Genomic DNA, 18,497 nt, shown 5'->3' on the forward strand with positions numbered 1-18,497 from the left:
TGCTCAATGAAATAAAAGAGGATACAAACAAATGGAAGAACATTCCACGCTCATGGGTAGGAAGAATCAATATCATGAAAATGGCCATACTGCCCAAGGTAATTTATAGATTCAATGCCATCCCCATCAAGCTACCAATGACTTTCTTCACAGAATTGGAAAAAACTACTTTAAAGTTCATATGGAACCAAAAAAGAGCCCGCATCGCCAAGTCAGTCCTAAGCCAAAAGAACAAAGCTGGAGGCATCATGCTACCTGACTTCAAACTATACTACAAGGCTACAGTAACCAAAAGAGCATGGTACTGGTACCAAAACAGAGATATAGATCAATGGAACAGAACAGAGCCCTCAGAAATAATTCCACTTATCTACAACTATCTGATCTTTGACAAACCTGACAAAAACAAGCTATGGGGAAAAGATTCCCTATTTAATAAATGGTGCTGGGAAACCTGGCTAGCCATGTGTAGAAAGCTGAAACTGGATCCCTTCCTTACACCTTATACAAAAATTAATTCAAGATGGATTAAAGACTTACATGTTAGACCTAAAACCATAAAAACCCTAGAAGAAAACCTAGGCATTACCCCTCAGGACATAGGCATGGGCAAAGACTTCATGTCTAAAACACCAAAAGCAATGGCAACAAAAGCCAAGATTGACAAATGGGATCTAATTAAACTAAAGAGCTTCTGCACAGCAAAAGAAACTATCATCAGAGTGAACATGCAACCTACAAAATCGGAGAAAATTTTTGCAACCTACTCATCTGACAAAGGGCTAATATCCAGAATCTACAGTGAACTCAAACAAATTTACAAGAAAAAGACAAACAACCCTATCAAAAAGTGGACGAAGGACATGAACAGACACTTCTCAAAAGAAGACATTTATGCAGCCATCAGACACATGAAAAAATGCTCATCATCACTGGCCATCAGAGAAATGCAAATCAAAACCACAATGAGATACCATCTCATACCAGTTAGAATGGCCATCATTAAAAAGTCAGGAAACAACAGGTTCTGGAGAGGATGTGGAGAAATAGGAACACTTTTACACTGTTGGTGGGACTGTAAACTAGTTCAACCATTGTGGAAGTCAGTGTGGCAATTCCTCAGGGATCTAGAACTAGAAATACCATTTGACCCAGCCATCCCATTACTGGGTATATACCCAAAGGACCCAAAGGACTATCAATCATGCTGCTATAAAGACACATGCACACGTATGTTTATCGCAGCACTATTCACAATAGCAGAGACTTGGAACCAACCCAAATGTCCAACAATGATAGACTGGATTAAGAATATGTGGCACATACACACCATGGAATACTATGCAGCCATAAAAAATGATGAGTTCATGTCCTTTCTAGGGACATGGATGAAACCGGAAATCATCATTCTCAGTAAACTATCGCAAGGACAAAAAACCAAACGCCGCATGTTCTCACTCATAGGTGGGAATTGAACAACGAGAACCCATGGACACAGGAAGGGGAACATCGCACTCCGGGGACTGTTGTGGGGTGGGGGGAGGGGGGAGGGATAGCATTAGGAGATATACCTAATGCTAAATGACAAGTTAATGGGTGCAGCACACCAACATGGCACATGTATACATATGTAACAAACCTGCACATTGTGCACATGTACCCTAAAACTTAAAGTATAATAATAATAAAATAAAAAAAGTCTAATCATTACTCTTCATTAGAATGGGGGACAAATACAGATGTGATATAGTACTTATCACTTTGTTTTTCTCATCTTTATTATCTCTTAAAAAATTTTTTTTTCAATTTTATTTTTATTTTTTGAAACATAGTCTTTCTGTGTTGCCTAGGCTGGAGTGCATTGGTGTCATCTCAGCTCACTGCAATCTCCACTCCCGGGTTCAAGTGATTCTTGTGCCACAGCCTCCTGAATAGCTGGAACTACAGGCGATGCCACCATGCCTGGCTAAGTTTTTTTTTTTTCTTCTTAGTAGAAACAGGGTTTCACCACGTTGGCCAGGCTGGTCTCAAACTCCCGATCTCAGGTGATCTCCCCAGCTCAGTCTCCCAAGGTGATGAGTGAGCCATCGTGCCTGGCCTCATTCTCTCTTAAAAGAATAACTTTATTAATTTTTTGTAACTAGCAGAGTCTTGATTCATGTGCAGTTTTTTATATTCTCTATTCTATGTTCTCTTCTTTGAAATAACGTTTACTGTAGGAATCCAGATTCAAACCCTGCAGTGAAGCGTCTTTTCCTATGACCATCTATTTAACAGTGATCTCATTTGGGAAGTTACAATTTGAGATGAAAGGCCAATCACGTGCTGCCTTAGACTTCGTGAGCAAAAAAATGAGGACCAAAAGGAGGGCTTATCCAGTTTAATAGTTTATTCATTTCCTGGTATCATTTAAACCCATTACAAGCTCTATTAAAAAACATCCACTCCTTAGTAGTGCCAGCATTTCCAAATGAAGATTTCTCTGCTTCTTTTTCTAGTCCTTTGAAACAATAGAAATAGTCAGTGTATCCCTTTTGATTAAACAGGAACTTTTTTACCCCTTCTCTACACAAAAGTCTGATATTTTATTTAATAAGTATTTAAATTTATTTAATAGGTATTTAAACTTGTGTAGACATGATTGCCATGAATGGCAAAGCTCGATAAGGAATCAGCCACTAGGTAATACTTAATTTTATTATTATATTGTTATATTTACTTATTATTAGGTAATACTTATTCACTAGGGAGAAAGATACTTCCTGTATAAAATATAAACAAAGAGAACTTGATTTGTAGATGTTTAAAAATGTTCAGAATGATACAATTCTTTTCATAATGTGTAAACGAATAATACAATAATGACTGGAGCTCCATTGTCTAACCCTAGCACCATATCACATCCCACTGATGGACAAAGTGAAGGACTTTATGTCTTGTAGGATTTTCTGACAGTTTTTCTCCCTCAGCCTGAATCTGATGAATGATCTTTGGTAACAAGTTTTCCAGCTGTTCTATCAGAATTCTGGCCAAACTTTCACAATTATATATAGTGTGGGGAAGAACAAGTTCTATAATTAAAATGTATCCCGGGATAGTATTTTTCCTTTTTGGAAACGATAGATAGTGGTCTTGTAGGAGGATGGGTTATGAGACCCCCAAAGGACTAAATGAAAGAGTATGATATTTAAAACATCTTTACCTGTACTATAGTAAGACAAATAATATTTTACATATCCTGCATAGTTCGTCTATACAGGAAGATTCAGCTTTTCCTGTGTTTTCTTGGTTTTACATACTTAATGATTTCCAAGATCTGATTACATATATTTCTTATCTAGCAGTTACAGATTTAAAAAGTTTCATGCATTACTGTTTTATTTATATAAACAAAGGATTGGTGGTCATTATCTTTATGCCTATCTCTGTTGATAAATGAAGAAACGTAAAGGAGCCCAGGTCTGTGTAGACCAAACATAGAAAAACCAGGTGGAGTTTGGTTTACACTGTGGGTCTTAAATGAAGAGAAATAGCCATATAGTGCTTCCCATGCCTTCTCACAACCTGGTCTCCATAATAAATGATAATATGTCTTATAAACAGATAAGGCTCCTCTTCTCTAGAAATGACTAGCCTGAGGCCCCAGCGCCCCAGGCTCCAAGATATGGAGGCATGAGGGCCTCCATATCTTGACACACTTACCGTATCTTGGTATCCCATTCTGTGCCCACCAGTGGGAAGCTCTGCTGCATCTAAGTGGATCCCATGAGGTGGGACCTCTGGGGTCATTTGCCTTGTAGGACGACCACCCACCTGGGTCACTCACCCTGTGGACTCCTGTTCCCAGTCTCCTGTTTGTTTCCTGCTCACAGACTATCATTAATAAGAATAATTACCAGACTTTCTTCAGTCATTACTTGTGCCTTCTTTGCCTTCACAAATTCTTCTCAAGTAACAGGGTTGGAGCAAACTTTTACTGTTTTGAATTAGATGAACAAAATTGTATTTAATTTTACTTCCCAAGAGACCTTCCATTTTCTCTGAGAACTTTTTCTCATGATGAAATTCTTTAAGCAGGTTTATTATCAGATACAGATGCGATTCATTTAGTGCCAAGGACGACTACCAGGTTCCAGATTTTTGCTGCTTTAGTGGTTACCTTTATTTTATAGCACAGACTGTAAATGAGTTATTTTAGTAAAAGCATTTTCCATGAGTTTCATGGGAATTAATTTGATAATTGGATGCCAGTTTTTAAAATGCATAATATATGCATCTGTATCAAATATATATGACAGGTGCAAAGCAACACTTTCCCTTATTTGGTTTTTCTGCAGCAGCCCCCACATTTATGAAAGTACAATGGCATTTTTTCTTTTCACCATTGCACTCCTATCTGGCCTATTAGAGAATTTTTCAGGATAGGGAAGAGAGAAGATTGAGAAGATTTCTGGAAAAAAAAAAGACAGTTGCCACAAATCTGGCCCATGGTAGAATTTCCTTGGAACTGGAGGAATGTGGAGAAGGGGAAAAGGAGAGGCATATGCTCACTTAGCAAGATGTGTAGAGAAAATGTCTGCCTTTAAACTTTTCCATTGAGGGGGGGATGTCTGTAGAGATCAGGTGGTGCTGATGAGTCTTAGTTATTGGAGACTGGGGCTTACTCACCATGTTTGCTTCCTGAACTTTAGAGGGATGAAGCCAAGTCTTGTGGCCCATGCATGCAGCAAGGCCATCCCAAGTTTGAGAAAAGCAAGGCTTTGGGAGAGAGTGGAGGGAACAAAGATAGGACAAATAGCCTGGAAAAGTTGAAACAATTCCCATTTTACCTTCATACTTCCCTGGCCCAATATTTTAATATAGAAAACAGTTTTTCTTTCTCTGTGAAGAATATCTTGGGCTTGTGGAAGTCTAAAGAAAGTTCTTTCTCCAGTATTTTTTTGTTTTTATCTGTTTTCTTTTTATTTGCTTTGGGTTCACATCTTGATCTTCTTTCTTAGTGTCTGGAATCTGCACACACACACACACACACACACACACTCATTCAAATGTATTGGATAGTCCCAAGGATGTCTGTAACTCTAAGACTGCCTCTATACAAGTCTGCAAAATTGTGTGACAGACTCCGTCATGGACAGGTGTCAGGCTTTTCATTTGAAAATTGTGAAAAATGCTTGTTCAGGGAATCACTGCATTAGCTTATCCGTTCTTGTACTATATGACAAAAACCAAACGTGAGAAAACCAGATGGAGTTTGGTTTACAGTATGGGTCAGCAGCTGTGGAGGATCCGGAAATGGGGTTTCAACATAATCATGTTTAAGGTATAAAGTTATGAAGGCTGTTGGCTTTCTTTTAGCATGTAGAATAAGGGCGGTGTTTAGATATGTGCATTGCAGATCCCTAAGATGTTATGCAGGCATCGATTTCTTTTATAGTAACATTTGTGAACTGGGAACTAGTGGGCTTTTTTAAAAAAATGATTTTAGTAATATCTCCTTTTTTTTTTTTTTTTTGAGACGGAGTCTCACTCTGTCGCCCAGGCTGGAGTGCAGTGGTGCAATCTCGGCTTACTGCAAGCTCCGCCTCCCGGGTTCACGCCATTCTCCTGCCTCAGCCTCTCCGAGTAGCTGGGACTACAGGCGCCCGCCACCACGCCCGGCTAATTTTTTTGTATTTTTAGTAGAGACGGGGTTTCACCGTGGTCTCGATCTCCTGACCTCGTGATCCGCCCTCCTCGGCCTCCCAAAGTGCTGGGATTACAAGCGTGAGCCACCGCGCCTGGCCAATATCTCCTTTTTAATACAAACTTTCTAAGGTTTCTCCTGGGTTAGGTGGGTTTGGATATGATTAACTGTCGGCTACCTTCTTTCTGCCCCATCTTTCCAAATAGGGCTTTGCATGGTTAAGTAGTAAGGGAATGAACAGTGGAGTTGGAGAAACCTGCTTATTGACCCAGCTCCTCTATGTGCAAGTTATTATGTGACCTTGGGAAAGTTACCACTCTCTACAGCCTCGGTTTCTTCATCTGTGAGATGGGATGAGATTATTAATTTTGTAGTAGTTGTGAGGACTCAATTATATTAAATAATATAAAGTTCCAGTACCTAATAATTCCCTTTCTACCATGTCCTAAAATGTAAATCATTTCTCTCTTTGGTTTCCTTCTCCTCCTCCCCTTCTTTGCTTCCCTGGTTCCTCTAAAAGTAAACAAAAAAAACCCACAGAAATAAATTATTTGGAAATTTTTGTGGTCTTTTCACTTTTGCTAAGGGGTAATTCCAAAATTCCTATTTTGGAATTTTGACACTGCTAGGTCGACATCGTGCTCTCTTTCTCCCTGGCCTACCCCTCTCTTTTTTCTTTGCTTTCTGCAGAGAAGAAAAAAATCTCTCTGGTGAGCACATTAAGGTCTTGTAACTCCTTCTAGTCATGCTTACGGTCTCCTATTCCAGTTCTTGTCTCTTATTTTTGGGCAAATTTGTGGTTACCCTCCACTACCAAATTAAAGGGTTAAAATGAAAATGGGCTTTGGTTTAAAAGAATAAGCTTCATTTTGTGCTGAAATGTATAGTTCAGCTTCGGCAGCTAGAGGAAGCCATTAGTGAACCCACATGTTTTAGGAAATGAAGTAGATTAGTGTAAGAATAAAACACTTTGTCAATTTCATTAAGCAAATAAGTTTATTAAAATATGCAGATTAATTTCAGAACCTAGTTCTTTGCACTGCAGTGGCCTTCTGCCATTGGAATCTCATGATACAATGTGAGGGCTTTCTCTTTGATTCTGTAGATCTCATGTCTTGATGTTCCTTCCTGGTTCTCTGGTCCTTTTATTCAAATATGCCCTCTATGCTTTATTTGCTGCATTTCTCAGTAAATCCGTAGGTCTGAATGTGTCACACTCCCAGTAAAGAAGCACTTCTTCAAGAACAGGATGAAGAAAGTTTGGGGTGGTTGGTTGATCGAGGGATTGTACTCTTTCTAAGCATTTATAGCTCATCTGTCTTCTGATGTTGGTTCCTTAGGCTTCTAGCAGGCACGTGTCGCATTGTTGTTAAGCAAAGCTGGTATGTATGTTTGACAAGTTAGCAGCGTGGCAGCTCAGCTTGCTTCCCAGCCCTGCTGCAGTCTCAGAGATTGTTTGGTTTGGCAGGTAGCCAGCTCTCTGCTATAAGATGCATTTCCTTGACAGGATAAAGTGTGGAGCCGCATTAGCTGCAAAGTTTACAAAGGTTAGCTAAACACACACAATAAATATTAATAAACAAAAAAGGCCCACCCACCTTTGGCTTTAAATTTTGTTTCTTCATTTCGTGTTTTAGAATCCTTGTAGTATTTGATTAATAACTGGTCTTAGGGTAATTGAGCCTTAAGTATCCTCTGCCTAAGTCAGATTGCTCACTGGCCTCTCATTTGCTGCTTTGGTGACTCATTGCCACAGAGCATGGGGCTCTGGAATGACTGTTTAGTTTAAGGGGTCTTATTTGCCTCTCCCTGTTTCGGCGTGAAAGGAGGGTAAATATGCTTCTCCGTTAGAACGTATACTAACCAGCTATATGTGTGTAAAGGCTCTGGAGGGTACAGGATGTGAACAGGAATAGAGGTGAGGTGTCCTTGGACTCCCTGGAAAGCAGTCGGACCTTGGTCTGTTGGCTTGGGCAGTTGCTTCTCTCTAACATTTACACCCTCAGTGAAGAGGGAGAGAGTAACAGTAACCTGCTGCCCCTGGAAACTGCCTGTTTGGCTGGATGTCTTGGAATTTATCAGGCCTACATTGTGGATCTTTTCCAATTCTGCACCCTGCTCACTTGAAAACATATTTGAGAACTAGTAATCTTAGACTGCTGAGCCAGACCTCTAGAGAACCAAGAAAGAGAAATAACTCTAATACTATGCCCTTAATATTGTCCTGGGCCATTTATGGGTGGCTGAGATTTCTGAAAGCCTTTGACAGCCCCTTTCATTATTCTGTGATTCATGTACATTCTCTCTCTCTAGGACCACATTAGGAGGAATCTAACCCTGCTACATTTGTAGGATACCTGAGTATAATAATGAGGAAATCAAATTATTCCTCATGGAGTAATGATTTTAATTTGAAAATTGTCTCCAGCTCTACCTAGCAAAGCAATCCATTTAGGCATGGGTGAACTGTAGCTTTTAATTCATTCCTTTGGTGAACATTTTTTGAGCACCAGACACTAATCTAGGCACTTGTGATATGTTGCCAAACAAAACTGACTGAGATCTTTGCCCATGAAATATGTGTTCTAGTGGGGAAGGCAGACAATCAGCATCATTAATAAATAAGTTTATATTAAAAGATGATACATGCTATAAAAAAAGAAAAGCAGAGTAAGGGGAGTTCTGGGACACAGTTTTAAATTGAGTGGTTTGAATAGCAATGACATTTAAGCAAAGACTAAAAGAGATGAGTCTTGGCTCAGATGGATTTCTTCTAGATAGGGTTTCATAAACATGACTTGATGAAGTTATGTTTGTGACTCTCCTCATGTTTCCATATACCTGGCTGTGACCATCTGGGAATTTCCAGTGGTCTATCTCAAATTAGTCTCAGTGGTGGAGCACCTAGAAGCTGCACTTTGTAGACCATGAGCTATTGATATACTTAATTACATCTTCCCAACCAGGAGCAATTTTATTAGGAGAAAATGTGGCTTTTATATGTATGTATTATAAACTAGGTTTTACAAGCATAGGTACAAAGCAACAACAACCCCCACCCCAAAAAATACCCAAACTATCAAATTAAATATATCTTATTTTTTCAAGTTTTTCTGTTAATATTTACTCACTATTATATTTGTTTTATCATCTTTTAGCACTTGCTAGCCTGGGTAGCAGACACCATAGATTTGAGAAAAATTGTGGAAAGCAAGCCTAAAATTGTGAAAACCTGCCCCTTTAACTTAATTTCCCCCCCAACCGATGGGGAAAACACAGCCATTCTGATTTGATTTTCTCTGTACAATATCCCAATCCTCTTCAGTGGTACATAGATTAAGAACCACTCTTGTAGAGTAAGTCTGTTAAATCAGATATGAATTAAATAAAAGTCTTGTAGACTCTTTTCAGCTTTCTCCTTAGTTCCTCTGGAATCTCAGGTAAGGGTTTGTAGCCATTTACCTATTTTTTTTGGGCCTATTTTTTTGCCATTCACATGGGAGTCAGAATTTTTATTTCTTTCTTTTTTTCTTTTCTTTTTTTTTTTTTTTTTTAAGAGACAGAGTCTCACTGTGTCACCTAGGCTGGAATGCAGTGGCACAATCATAGCTCACTGAAGGCTCAAAGTCCTAGGCTCAAGCGCTCTTCCTGCCTCAGCCTCCTGAGTAGCTGGGACTACAGGCGCGTGCCACCATGCCCAGCTGGGAGTCAATATTCTATCAAAAAGGATCTCAGAGATTTCAAGATATTCTGTCTTAACAAAAGAGTGGAATGATTAGAGACAAGGAACCAAAGAAATTCAGCCCAAAGTAGATTTAGGAGACGTAGTCATGATTTTCATTTTACCACTAGAACTATAAAATGCTAATATCTAATCATACCCTTTTCCCCTTTAGTCCCTATATATAGTTTGGCAAGTGATAGATTATTAATAAACATTGAATTAATGCTTCCACTCATATCTTGTTCTATCAGAGTGAGTTCTATAGAACCTAGTACATGGGGTTTCTGTTTACCAACATTAGCTTCATCTTTTTTCCCTTTAATTCTATCCATGCTATCCCTCCCACCTCTGCCCTCTTACCACAGACAAAAATTAAAAACAGGCTGTAGTTCTCACTGAGAACTTGTGGTTCTTTTCAGCCCCAGAGCACCACTTATTTTCCTTACCAGTAATGAATTCATAGGATCATAACTTCCAGTGAACCTTCTCTTAAACAGCTTTTCATTCAGGTTAATGTCAAGTCTTTGTATTCTGTATCTCTGTTTTACTTCTGCTGTTGTCCTGCTGTTTTATCTCATAGATAGGGAGACATTATTAAATGCCTACAAATGTGTGTTGTTTCTGAAAAAGCTTTATGAGATTTGGATCTTTGTGAACTAAAAACAATAACCACCTGGTCTCAATCTGCTGTCCAGAGGGACATATTGTATGTGTGTAAGAGCATGAAATCTGCTTCAGTGGTAAGTGTAACTGAGTTATGTGGATTTAGCATTCCATGATGCCAGCCTCACATGGTAATGGACCTGGGAAACCTAATTTTGTGGTTTCAAGGCTGTCCAGAAAGGGAGATAATGTCAGGAAGAGAGCATCTTTTTTATTTTTATGGAGTATCACCCAGATAATAAGTGATGGAATGGAATTTTACTTCAGGAACACAACTTTATGGTTTAGAAGAAAATGTCTGAAAGTTAGAGGTAAACCATCAGGATGATATTTGATATAGCAGACTAGCCATCAAAGTACCAGCAGGATTGTTTCCCTTTTTATCTGGCCTCTTTAGTCAACCACTGCGCTTTTCCTTTGCAGAGTGTTGTTCGCTGCCTGTGGCATCCAAAGCTGAACCAGATCATGGTTGGAACTGGAAATGGATTGGCTAAAGTCTATTACGACCCCAACAAGAGTCAGAGGTATTTCATAAGTATTGCCTGTTTTAGATGGATGACAACAACTGGGGGGAGGGATTTCCCTCCCACCCCCAGCTTTTATTTATTTCCCACTTTGATGGAGATCCACCCATTTAGAAAATGCAGCTGGCACAAAGTAAAGCCTCAAATTTCTGGTATTGTGCTTTAAAAAGGATTTGAATATCGCCCTTGATCCACACTGAATTCAAAGCGAAAGTTTCCTGGGGATTTGCAGTTGTTTAGCTGAAATGTTGAGTGCAAGGGGGAAAAAACGTTCTGCCCACTTTGCATACCACCCTGGACAGAGGCATTAGCAGTGATACATGTAACAGATTTAACAAAGCAGGGAACTAACCACTTACAGGAAATGGAATCGGCTCGTCCATTTTGCTTCTTCCTTTTTGGCTTCTAGCAGTTACTGGTTAGGATGTTTGGCAAGATTATTCTCTGTCCGCAGAAAGGGACAGCACAGATACATTTCCCCTCCACCCCCATGCCCACCCAAGTTTCAAACTTAAGCATACCACTGTATTTCAAAAGTCTGAAAACGTAACTAGAGGTTCAGTCAGTTCCTCAGTTATTTCCATTTTGCTTAGGCACGAAGATGGATATGTGTCATCACCCAGAAAAGATGGTTTTGTTTCTCTCTCTTAAAGTACAGTGACTGATTAGCTCTTTCTTTAGAGTAAGACTTGGTTAACTAGCATTAAAATTCACATGTGAAATTTACTGGGGTCCCATATAAACCTGTTTTAAGGTCCCACATCCTTTGAGGAAAGGAAAGCCACCCTCTATTAATGAATATTCATTGGCCATAATTTTGCTCTGAATAGAAGCAGACAGCCCCGTCTTCCTTCAGAGCTTCCTGGACTAGAGTTGGAATCCTGGCCTTATACAATAAAGTATATTTATGGTATTTGAAAACAAATAGGATTTTATTTGTTTTTTAAAAAAGAAATTAAAAATGCTAATGTACTTAGGATGGGAGTCTGTTTCAATTGAGAAAATGATGAGCCTCATTTGATAGCACCCATTTAGAAGGCACTTTCTGTGGAAACTTTGCTTTAAGAAATGTACTTATTTGTATTTGCTTCTCTTGAAAAGGCTAACTCTGTACTACTAAGGAGAAGTGCAACGTTCTAAGCACATTTTTGGTTAATCCCACACATTCTTGGGCCATAGCCCCTCGGCAACACTGCCAAGCCAACTCAGTTCCAGACACTTGTACTCTTGTATTTGAAAAGTGGACATATGCCATTTGGGGTGTAGACCACCCAGGTTGCTTTCGTCTGAGACATAAACTAAAATTTTAACCCTGTGACCTTTAGAGGGAAAGGTTGGGTAATTTTATTATTTAAGATCTTAAAATTTCACATTATTCCTATAGGTTTTGTAAACTTGTGTCCTGTTGCCCTGTTACCTCTCCAACCCTCTTGCTTGGTAATAACCACTGACTGACAGACTTGCTTTTCCATAAGTTTAAGCTTTTATCACTGAGAGCCCATCTGTTGCCATCCCTCAGAAAGTCAAGGACTTGTGTAGATGGAGTGCATGCACAGAGTATGTTCCTGAAAGTATCTCATGTTTTCAACATGAAATTTTCTGTTTCTAAGACCAAGTAAAGAAAATAATTTGCTTTTACACCCCTTAGGGGAGCAAAATTATGTGTGGTTAAAACCCAGCGGAAGGCAAAACAAGCTGAGACTCTAACTCAGGACTACATCATCACCCGTAAGTCGTTAACATGCCTCTCAATCATGCATCTCTCTTCTACTCTCATGTGGTTTTGATTGCATAGCTTTAGAGACAGAGAAAGCCCTCAGAATTCAGGCATATATTACAAAATTGCCCATTCATGTGGATAGGACTACGAGTCATGTAACAGCTAACCTCTTTGGCTTCTGTGACTCATCACAGGGACAGGGTTATTTTATGCAGCTTTCAACCCAAAAGGGAAAAGCCTGTTTGAGCCCAATACATTACTTTTTAGCAGTTTTTTCAAGAGTAACAGTCTGTTCCAAGTATAAACAAGAAAGAGTGCTGGTCTTGGAATCAGGAGGCCTGGGTTTGTCCAGTTCCACCACTGACTGGCAATGTGACGTTGAACAACTTAACTTTTAAGCAGGAGAGTGCGGCGACCAGAGGAAGAGTCTTTTCCAGCTTTCTCTGAAATTCTGTGACCATGTGCTAGACTGATCCACAGGAATTTGTATATAAAATTAACTACGTGGGGTATGAGTAGAAAGCTTACTAGGGCAGAGTGGTTTCTCTCACGTATGTCACACAACCTCATTAATCTGGCAGATGTGTGTTCCCAGAGCCACAATCTCAAACCTGCAACAGGTGACAGCTAGGAAAGAAAGAATGGATGCTACAGCGATTATCATTAGCGGATGGCCCTGTGGACTTTATCAGTGACTCAGTCTGGAGCCCAGGGGGCGCTGTACTGCTGGGTTTTCTCACTGGCGGTGGGTCTCATATGAGACCAAGTCCCTTGGAGCTTATGACCAGTAAAGAGATCCCATGACACTTTTTGCAAGAGTAGAAGTGTTAAAGTTAGTGTCATAACCAGTCTAGCTCATGTAATTACATGCGGCCTACTTAAATTCCTCCAGTCGTTTGAAGTGAAAAGCTATTTTTCCCCCTCCTAAAAATACTGTTGTGTTGTGTTGCCCAACTGAGTGACGGGTGGCTATGTTTCTCAGCTCCCCTGACTCAAGGCAGGCATGTTTTACTGGCGAGTGATATGGTCTGGCCCCAGTTGGCAGTATAGGTAGAAGGTAGGAGGGAATACTGGAAGAGGTTTTGAGGTGTTATAGACATTTTATTGATATTATACATTCCCTTTAACCTTTCCCTTCCTTCCCCTGGTGCCCTGGGAAAAGTTTCTTTTAAAAGGGTTTTAATCTGCATATAAGAGTCAGAAGAAACTGTGCTGGTACTTTTCTAGGGCAAAAAAAGAGAGTTATTTAGTACTTCCCCTAATAACTCTTTCCTTTTCCCCTAGAATATCATACTGTTTTCCTTTTTAAATTCTTATAATCTTTTATATTCTGAAATTTAATTTTGACATTGAGTAAACAGTAACAGCAATTGAACACATATTACTTTGGTTTTTGTTTTCTTATTTTGCTACCATATAGCAGGAGGGATAAGGCCCCATTAAGTCCCCATGCCAAGAGATTTAGGCACCCCTTGCATTCATGACAACCTTTATCCCAGTTTCAGTGGGATAAGTGTTCCTCCCTTCCGGTTACTCAGTGTTGTCAACTCCTAGAGGTGGTCACATTTCAGAAATGTGTGAAGTGATTCCAGTGTTTATGAGACATCTGAGGAAACTTCAGGGCTGACAGCAAGCTGTTGGCATTATTCACATTTGGGTCCTGTAAGAAAAAATAAGAGGCAGTCCCAATATGTGTTTCTTTTCAAAACCACAGTAATTAAGTTTTAACTGCTACCCATGGTTTGGGAGATGGGGAGCCTCACCGATGTTTCCGTGACAATATTTGACAGTATTTCCTGAGTGCTGTTAGCTGCCAGGAGAGGTGAGCAATGAGTCTGGTCTTGAGCAAAATTGGCTAATTGGTTACAGTAAGACTGTCTTTTATTATTAGATCAAGGCTGTCATTATGACTTCCATTTCATCTTTCAGTTAGTCATGCTTTAGCTATGTTTTTGGATGGAAAGGTTATTATTATAATGAAATTTTTCAAATGTGACTTCTTGTAGCTCATGCCTTGCCTATGTTCCGTGAGCCCCGCCAACGGAGTACAAGGAAACAGCTGGAGAAGGACAGACTGGATCCCCTGAAGTCGCATAAACCTGAACCTCCTGTAGCAGGCCCAGGTGACTGATCCAGCTAGTGATCTGCAGAAGGGGTTCAGAGGCAGGGTGGGGTAATTGATATAAAATTGGGAAGGTCTTTTGAGCCTGGATGCTTCTTTGTCTTCAGAGAGATTTTACTAGTGTTTTAAAAATGTTTTCTTTTTAGTAACAGAAGAGCTGATGCAGAATCCAGATACATAAAGCTGATAAAAATCGAGCTTCTATACTGAAGTAGGGAGGAAGACGGGCCCTTTCTGCTTGGTCTCCAACTAGAGTTTTCCTAGCTGGCCTCGGGAACTCGGGGGCTCAGTGGATCTTGGAACCCAGTGTTAAAACCACTGCTCTCAATATTGGCTTAATGTACAACACTGGGCACTTTGACCAGAATCCAGGCTGGATTAGGTTTCACACAAGGCCGAATGTGGCCATCATTTAGATTTGTGTTGATAACACTAGAAGATGAATAAATGTCTTTATAGAGTTTTTAAGAAGTAGGTACCAGAAGAAAGCCAAGCAGCGCTGGCTAATAGTATAGCACGTACCTTCACTAGAATTTCATTTTCAGTTATCATCTGTGTAGTTTCTATTTGGTCTGCTCCTTCAGCATAGAAAACATTTTCCATATCTATCTTAATTATTTTTTTTTCATTTTTTTCTAACACCATCCTACTAAAGTTTCCAAAAAAGATTCTTTCTTGGAGTATTGTGAACCCTTCTAACTATGCACCTTAGTCTCAAGTCACTCCCTTTCTCCCACCTCACTTCTGTCTTATACACAGCTTTAATCCCTAACTCCATTAGCTTTTCATGTTGCTACAGCCTCCAAACCTTCATAAGCTTCCCACTGTCCAATTATCTTTCCAGAGATTCAAGGTTCTGTACAGTCCAAATCAAATCTACCCCTGTAGCTTTACACCTTACTTCTTTCCTTCTCTGATCTTTTGAGATTACTGTTGGTTCAGTCCTGCCCCAAATACCCATTGAACTTTCTTCTTTCTGCATTTTTGTACTGAACCCATTCTGCTTATTGAAAATAACCTTCTTTACCTCCTGAGCTTTCACAAATTGGATCATCTCTTTCATAAAGACCTGTTCAACCACCTGAGCCTGAAGTGCTATCTTCCTCTAAGTGCCATAATAGTTACTGGCCATACAAATTATCTCACAGTTAATTATTTCCTGCCTCATTTAGTTTCTTCTTATCTTGATTTATGAAATTAATCTTTTAGTGTTATTTGGCTTTTCATATGTTTATTTTATCTTCCTAAAAAGTCCTACATCTTTCTGAGTACCAGTCACTATACTAGCTGCCAGAGATCTAGTGGGGAACAAATCCCTGCCCTTAAAGAGGTTCCTATTTCATAGGGAGATTATAGTACAGCAGAGCAACATGAATCAGTGTGTTCAGCTTATTTGTTTTCTCTTGTAATACTCAGCAAAGTACCTGTAAGGGACTTGGAAGATGCCAAGCCCTAAGATATGTTTATTTAAATAGCATCTAATGAATATTGTTTATTTTTATTAATTGAATCCTAAATGTTGATGCCAGAGGAACATTTTAAAGCATATAGATGGCAAACTGTCTGTAATTTTTTCTGTATTGGTATCATTCTGTAAGTTAAGCAACTGAGACATAACAAAAAAATCTCTTCCTATTTAAAAGTGCTATGGGGAAGTTGAGGTTTGCTGATCTCTTACTTTGGTTCTGATTGTCATAAATCTAAGCTGATAGGATGATACTCAAGTACTCTTGAGATTTGTGCTCAGATAAGTACAGTGTACACAGATATACCTATGTATCCTCATGCTCATTCAGTTTCTAATTTGATTTTTTTTCTTTTGCAACAGGTCGTGGTGGCCGAGTTGGAACCCACGGGGGCACTCTCTCTTCCTATATTGTGAAGAACATTGCTTTGGACAAGACTGATGACAGTAATCCTCGGGAAGCCATTTTGCGTCATGCCAAAGCAGCAGAAGACAACCCATATTGGGTTTCTCCAGCATATTCCAAGTGAGAATATAGCTTTTTAAAACAGGAAAATTGTTATGTTTAATGAATTGGGGAGAACATAACAATGTTGTTTTTGAGTTCTAACTTCTCTGTTTCTTATTTCCTACTTAGATATGAAAAATAGGCCAGATATTCATGGTCTTTAAACCTAGGCATTTGTATGTATCATAAGACTCTAAAATCATGAATTTTAAAACTAGGCCCGTTCCATCAGAGTTGTAGCATAGTATAAACCATTATGTGAAGCCCATCCTGCCTATGATTAAAAGAAACAACAAACAAATCACTGCTTATGTGCATTATCTTAGTTGAGGAGGGTTAAAAGTAAATGAAGCAGTTTGTAGGTCTGTTATTATGAACTCACTTTTATTTATAGAGCTGTATATGTAAGTAACACTGCAGAGTAGATCCTGCCTGTTCATATTCCCTCAGATAGCTTAGCATGGATGAATAGGTAGCAGTTCCTAAAGCCATCAAACTGGCTACATTTACATTAAAGATAGGTACTATTATAGAATTTTCCGTTTTTATTTTTATTTATTTATTTAGAGTCGGGATCTTGCTCTGTTGCCCATGCTGGAGTACAGTGGCACGATCATAGCTCCCTGTAACCTCAAACTCCTGGGCTCAAAGGATTCTCCTTCCTCAGCCTCCTGGGTAGCTAGCACGACAAGCATGCACTGCCACACCCAGCTAATGTTTTAATTTTTTGTAGAGATAGTGTCTTACTCTGTTGCCCAGGCTGGTCTTGAACTTCTGGTCTCAAGCAGTCCTCCCACCTCAGACTCCCAAAGTGCTGGGATTACGGGCATGAGCCACTGCACCTGGCCAGAATTTTCAGTTTCTAAATTTTTAAACTTTTTAAATTTAATTTTAGATTTTTAGGAAAGTTGCAGAAATAGTACAGAGAGTACATATATATTATTCACCCAACTTCCTCCTAATTTAACACTTTATGTAATCTTAGTACAATTAATTATCAAAACTGTAAAACTAACATTAGTATAATGCTATTAACTAGGCCAGGTGCATTAGCTCATGCTTATAATCCCGACACTTTGGGAGGCTGAGGCAGGCAGGTCACTTGAGATCAGGAGTTCAAAACCAGCCTAGCCAACATGGTGAAAGCCCATCTCTACTAAAAACACAAAAATTAGCCAGGTGTGGTGGCGTGCGCCTGTAGTCCCAGCTACTCAGGAGGCTGAGGCAGGAGAATTGCTTGAACCCAGGAGGCGGAGGTTGCAGTGAGCCAGGATCACACCACTGCACTCTAGCCTGGGTGACAGAGTAAGACCCTGCCTCCAAAAAAAAACAAACAAAAAAAACAAAACTATTAACTAAACTATAGACCTTAGTTAGTTTTTGCCAGTTTTTCACTCATGTTCTTTCTCTGTTCCAGGGTCCCACATTGTACTTAGTCTCCTCCCATCATAACAGTTACCTTTCCTATGTTTCATGATTTTGATGCTTTTAATGAATACTGGTCAGTTATTGTGTACACTTTCCCTCAGTTGGGGTTTGCTTGATATTTTCTTATGTTTGGAATGAGACCATGCATGTTTGGCAAAAATAACACAAGAGAGATGTTGTGTCCTTCTCAGTGGATGTCTTATTACTGGTGATGCTAAATTTGGCCACTTGCTTAAGGTTATATTTGCCAAGTTTCTCCACTGTAAAGTTGCTTTCATTCTATTTTCGGTTGATAAACTTCTTGGGAGTGATATTTTAAGACTATGCAATTCCTGTTTCTCCTCAATTTTGCTGTCTAATTTTATCAACCATGAATGAATTTGCCTGTAAAAATTATTACTATGGTGTTTGCCTAAGAGTGATTTCTGTTTCCCTCCTCTATTCTTCTGTGTTTATTAATTGGAATTCTACCTAGAGGAAAAGTTGTTCCTTCTCCCACATTTATTTATTTTTCAAGTATTTTTAAAATATTGGTATGGTCTCTTACTTTATTCTGTGAGATAAATTCCAATACTATCATTTAGTTGGTTGCTCAAATTGTTCCAGCTTTGGCCAATAGAAGCTCCTTCAGAATGGTTCCTGGCATCTTTCTCAAGC

The 18,497-nt window shown here is 39.3% G+C and overlaps 1 protein-coding gene across 2 annotated transcripts in view; it reads left to right on the forward strand.

Annotated features, from left to right (window-relative positions):
* WDR70 (WD repeat domain 70) overlaps positions 1-18,497 on the forward strand; it is a 381,591-nt gene that overhangs the window by 336,060 nt on the left and 27,034 nt on the right. For both annotated transcript variants that reach the window (XM_030813996.1, XM_030813997.1), the window contains exons 14-17: positions 10,497-10,597; positions 12,246-12,325; positions 14,324-14,440; positions 16,268-16,430. In XM_030813996.1, the coding sequence (XP_030669856.1) occupies positions 10,497-10,597; positions 12,246-12,325; positions 14,324-14,440; positions 16,268-16,430 (461 nt within the window). The remainder of the gene's footprint in view (positions 1-10,496; positions 10,598-12,245; positions 12,326-14,323; positions 14,441-16,267; positions 16,431-18,497) is intronic.

The sequence above is a fragment of the Nomascus leucogenys genome, chromosome 6 (genome assembly GCF_006542625.1).
Source record: "Nomascus leucogenys isolate Asia chromosome 6, Asia_NLE_v1, whole genome shotgun sequence".
Lineage (NCBI taxonomy): Eukaryota > Metazoa > Chordata > Mammalia > Primates > Hylobatidae > Nomascus > Nomascus leucogenys.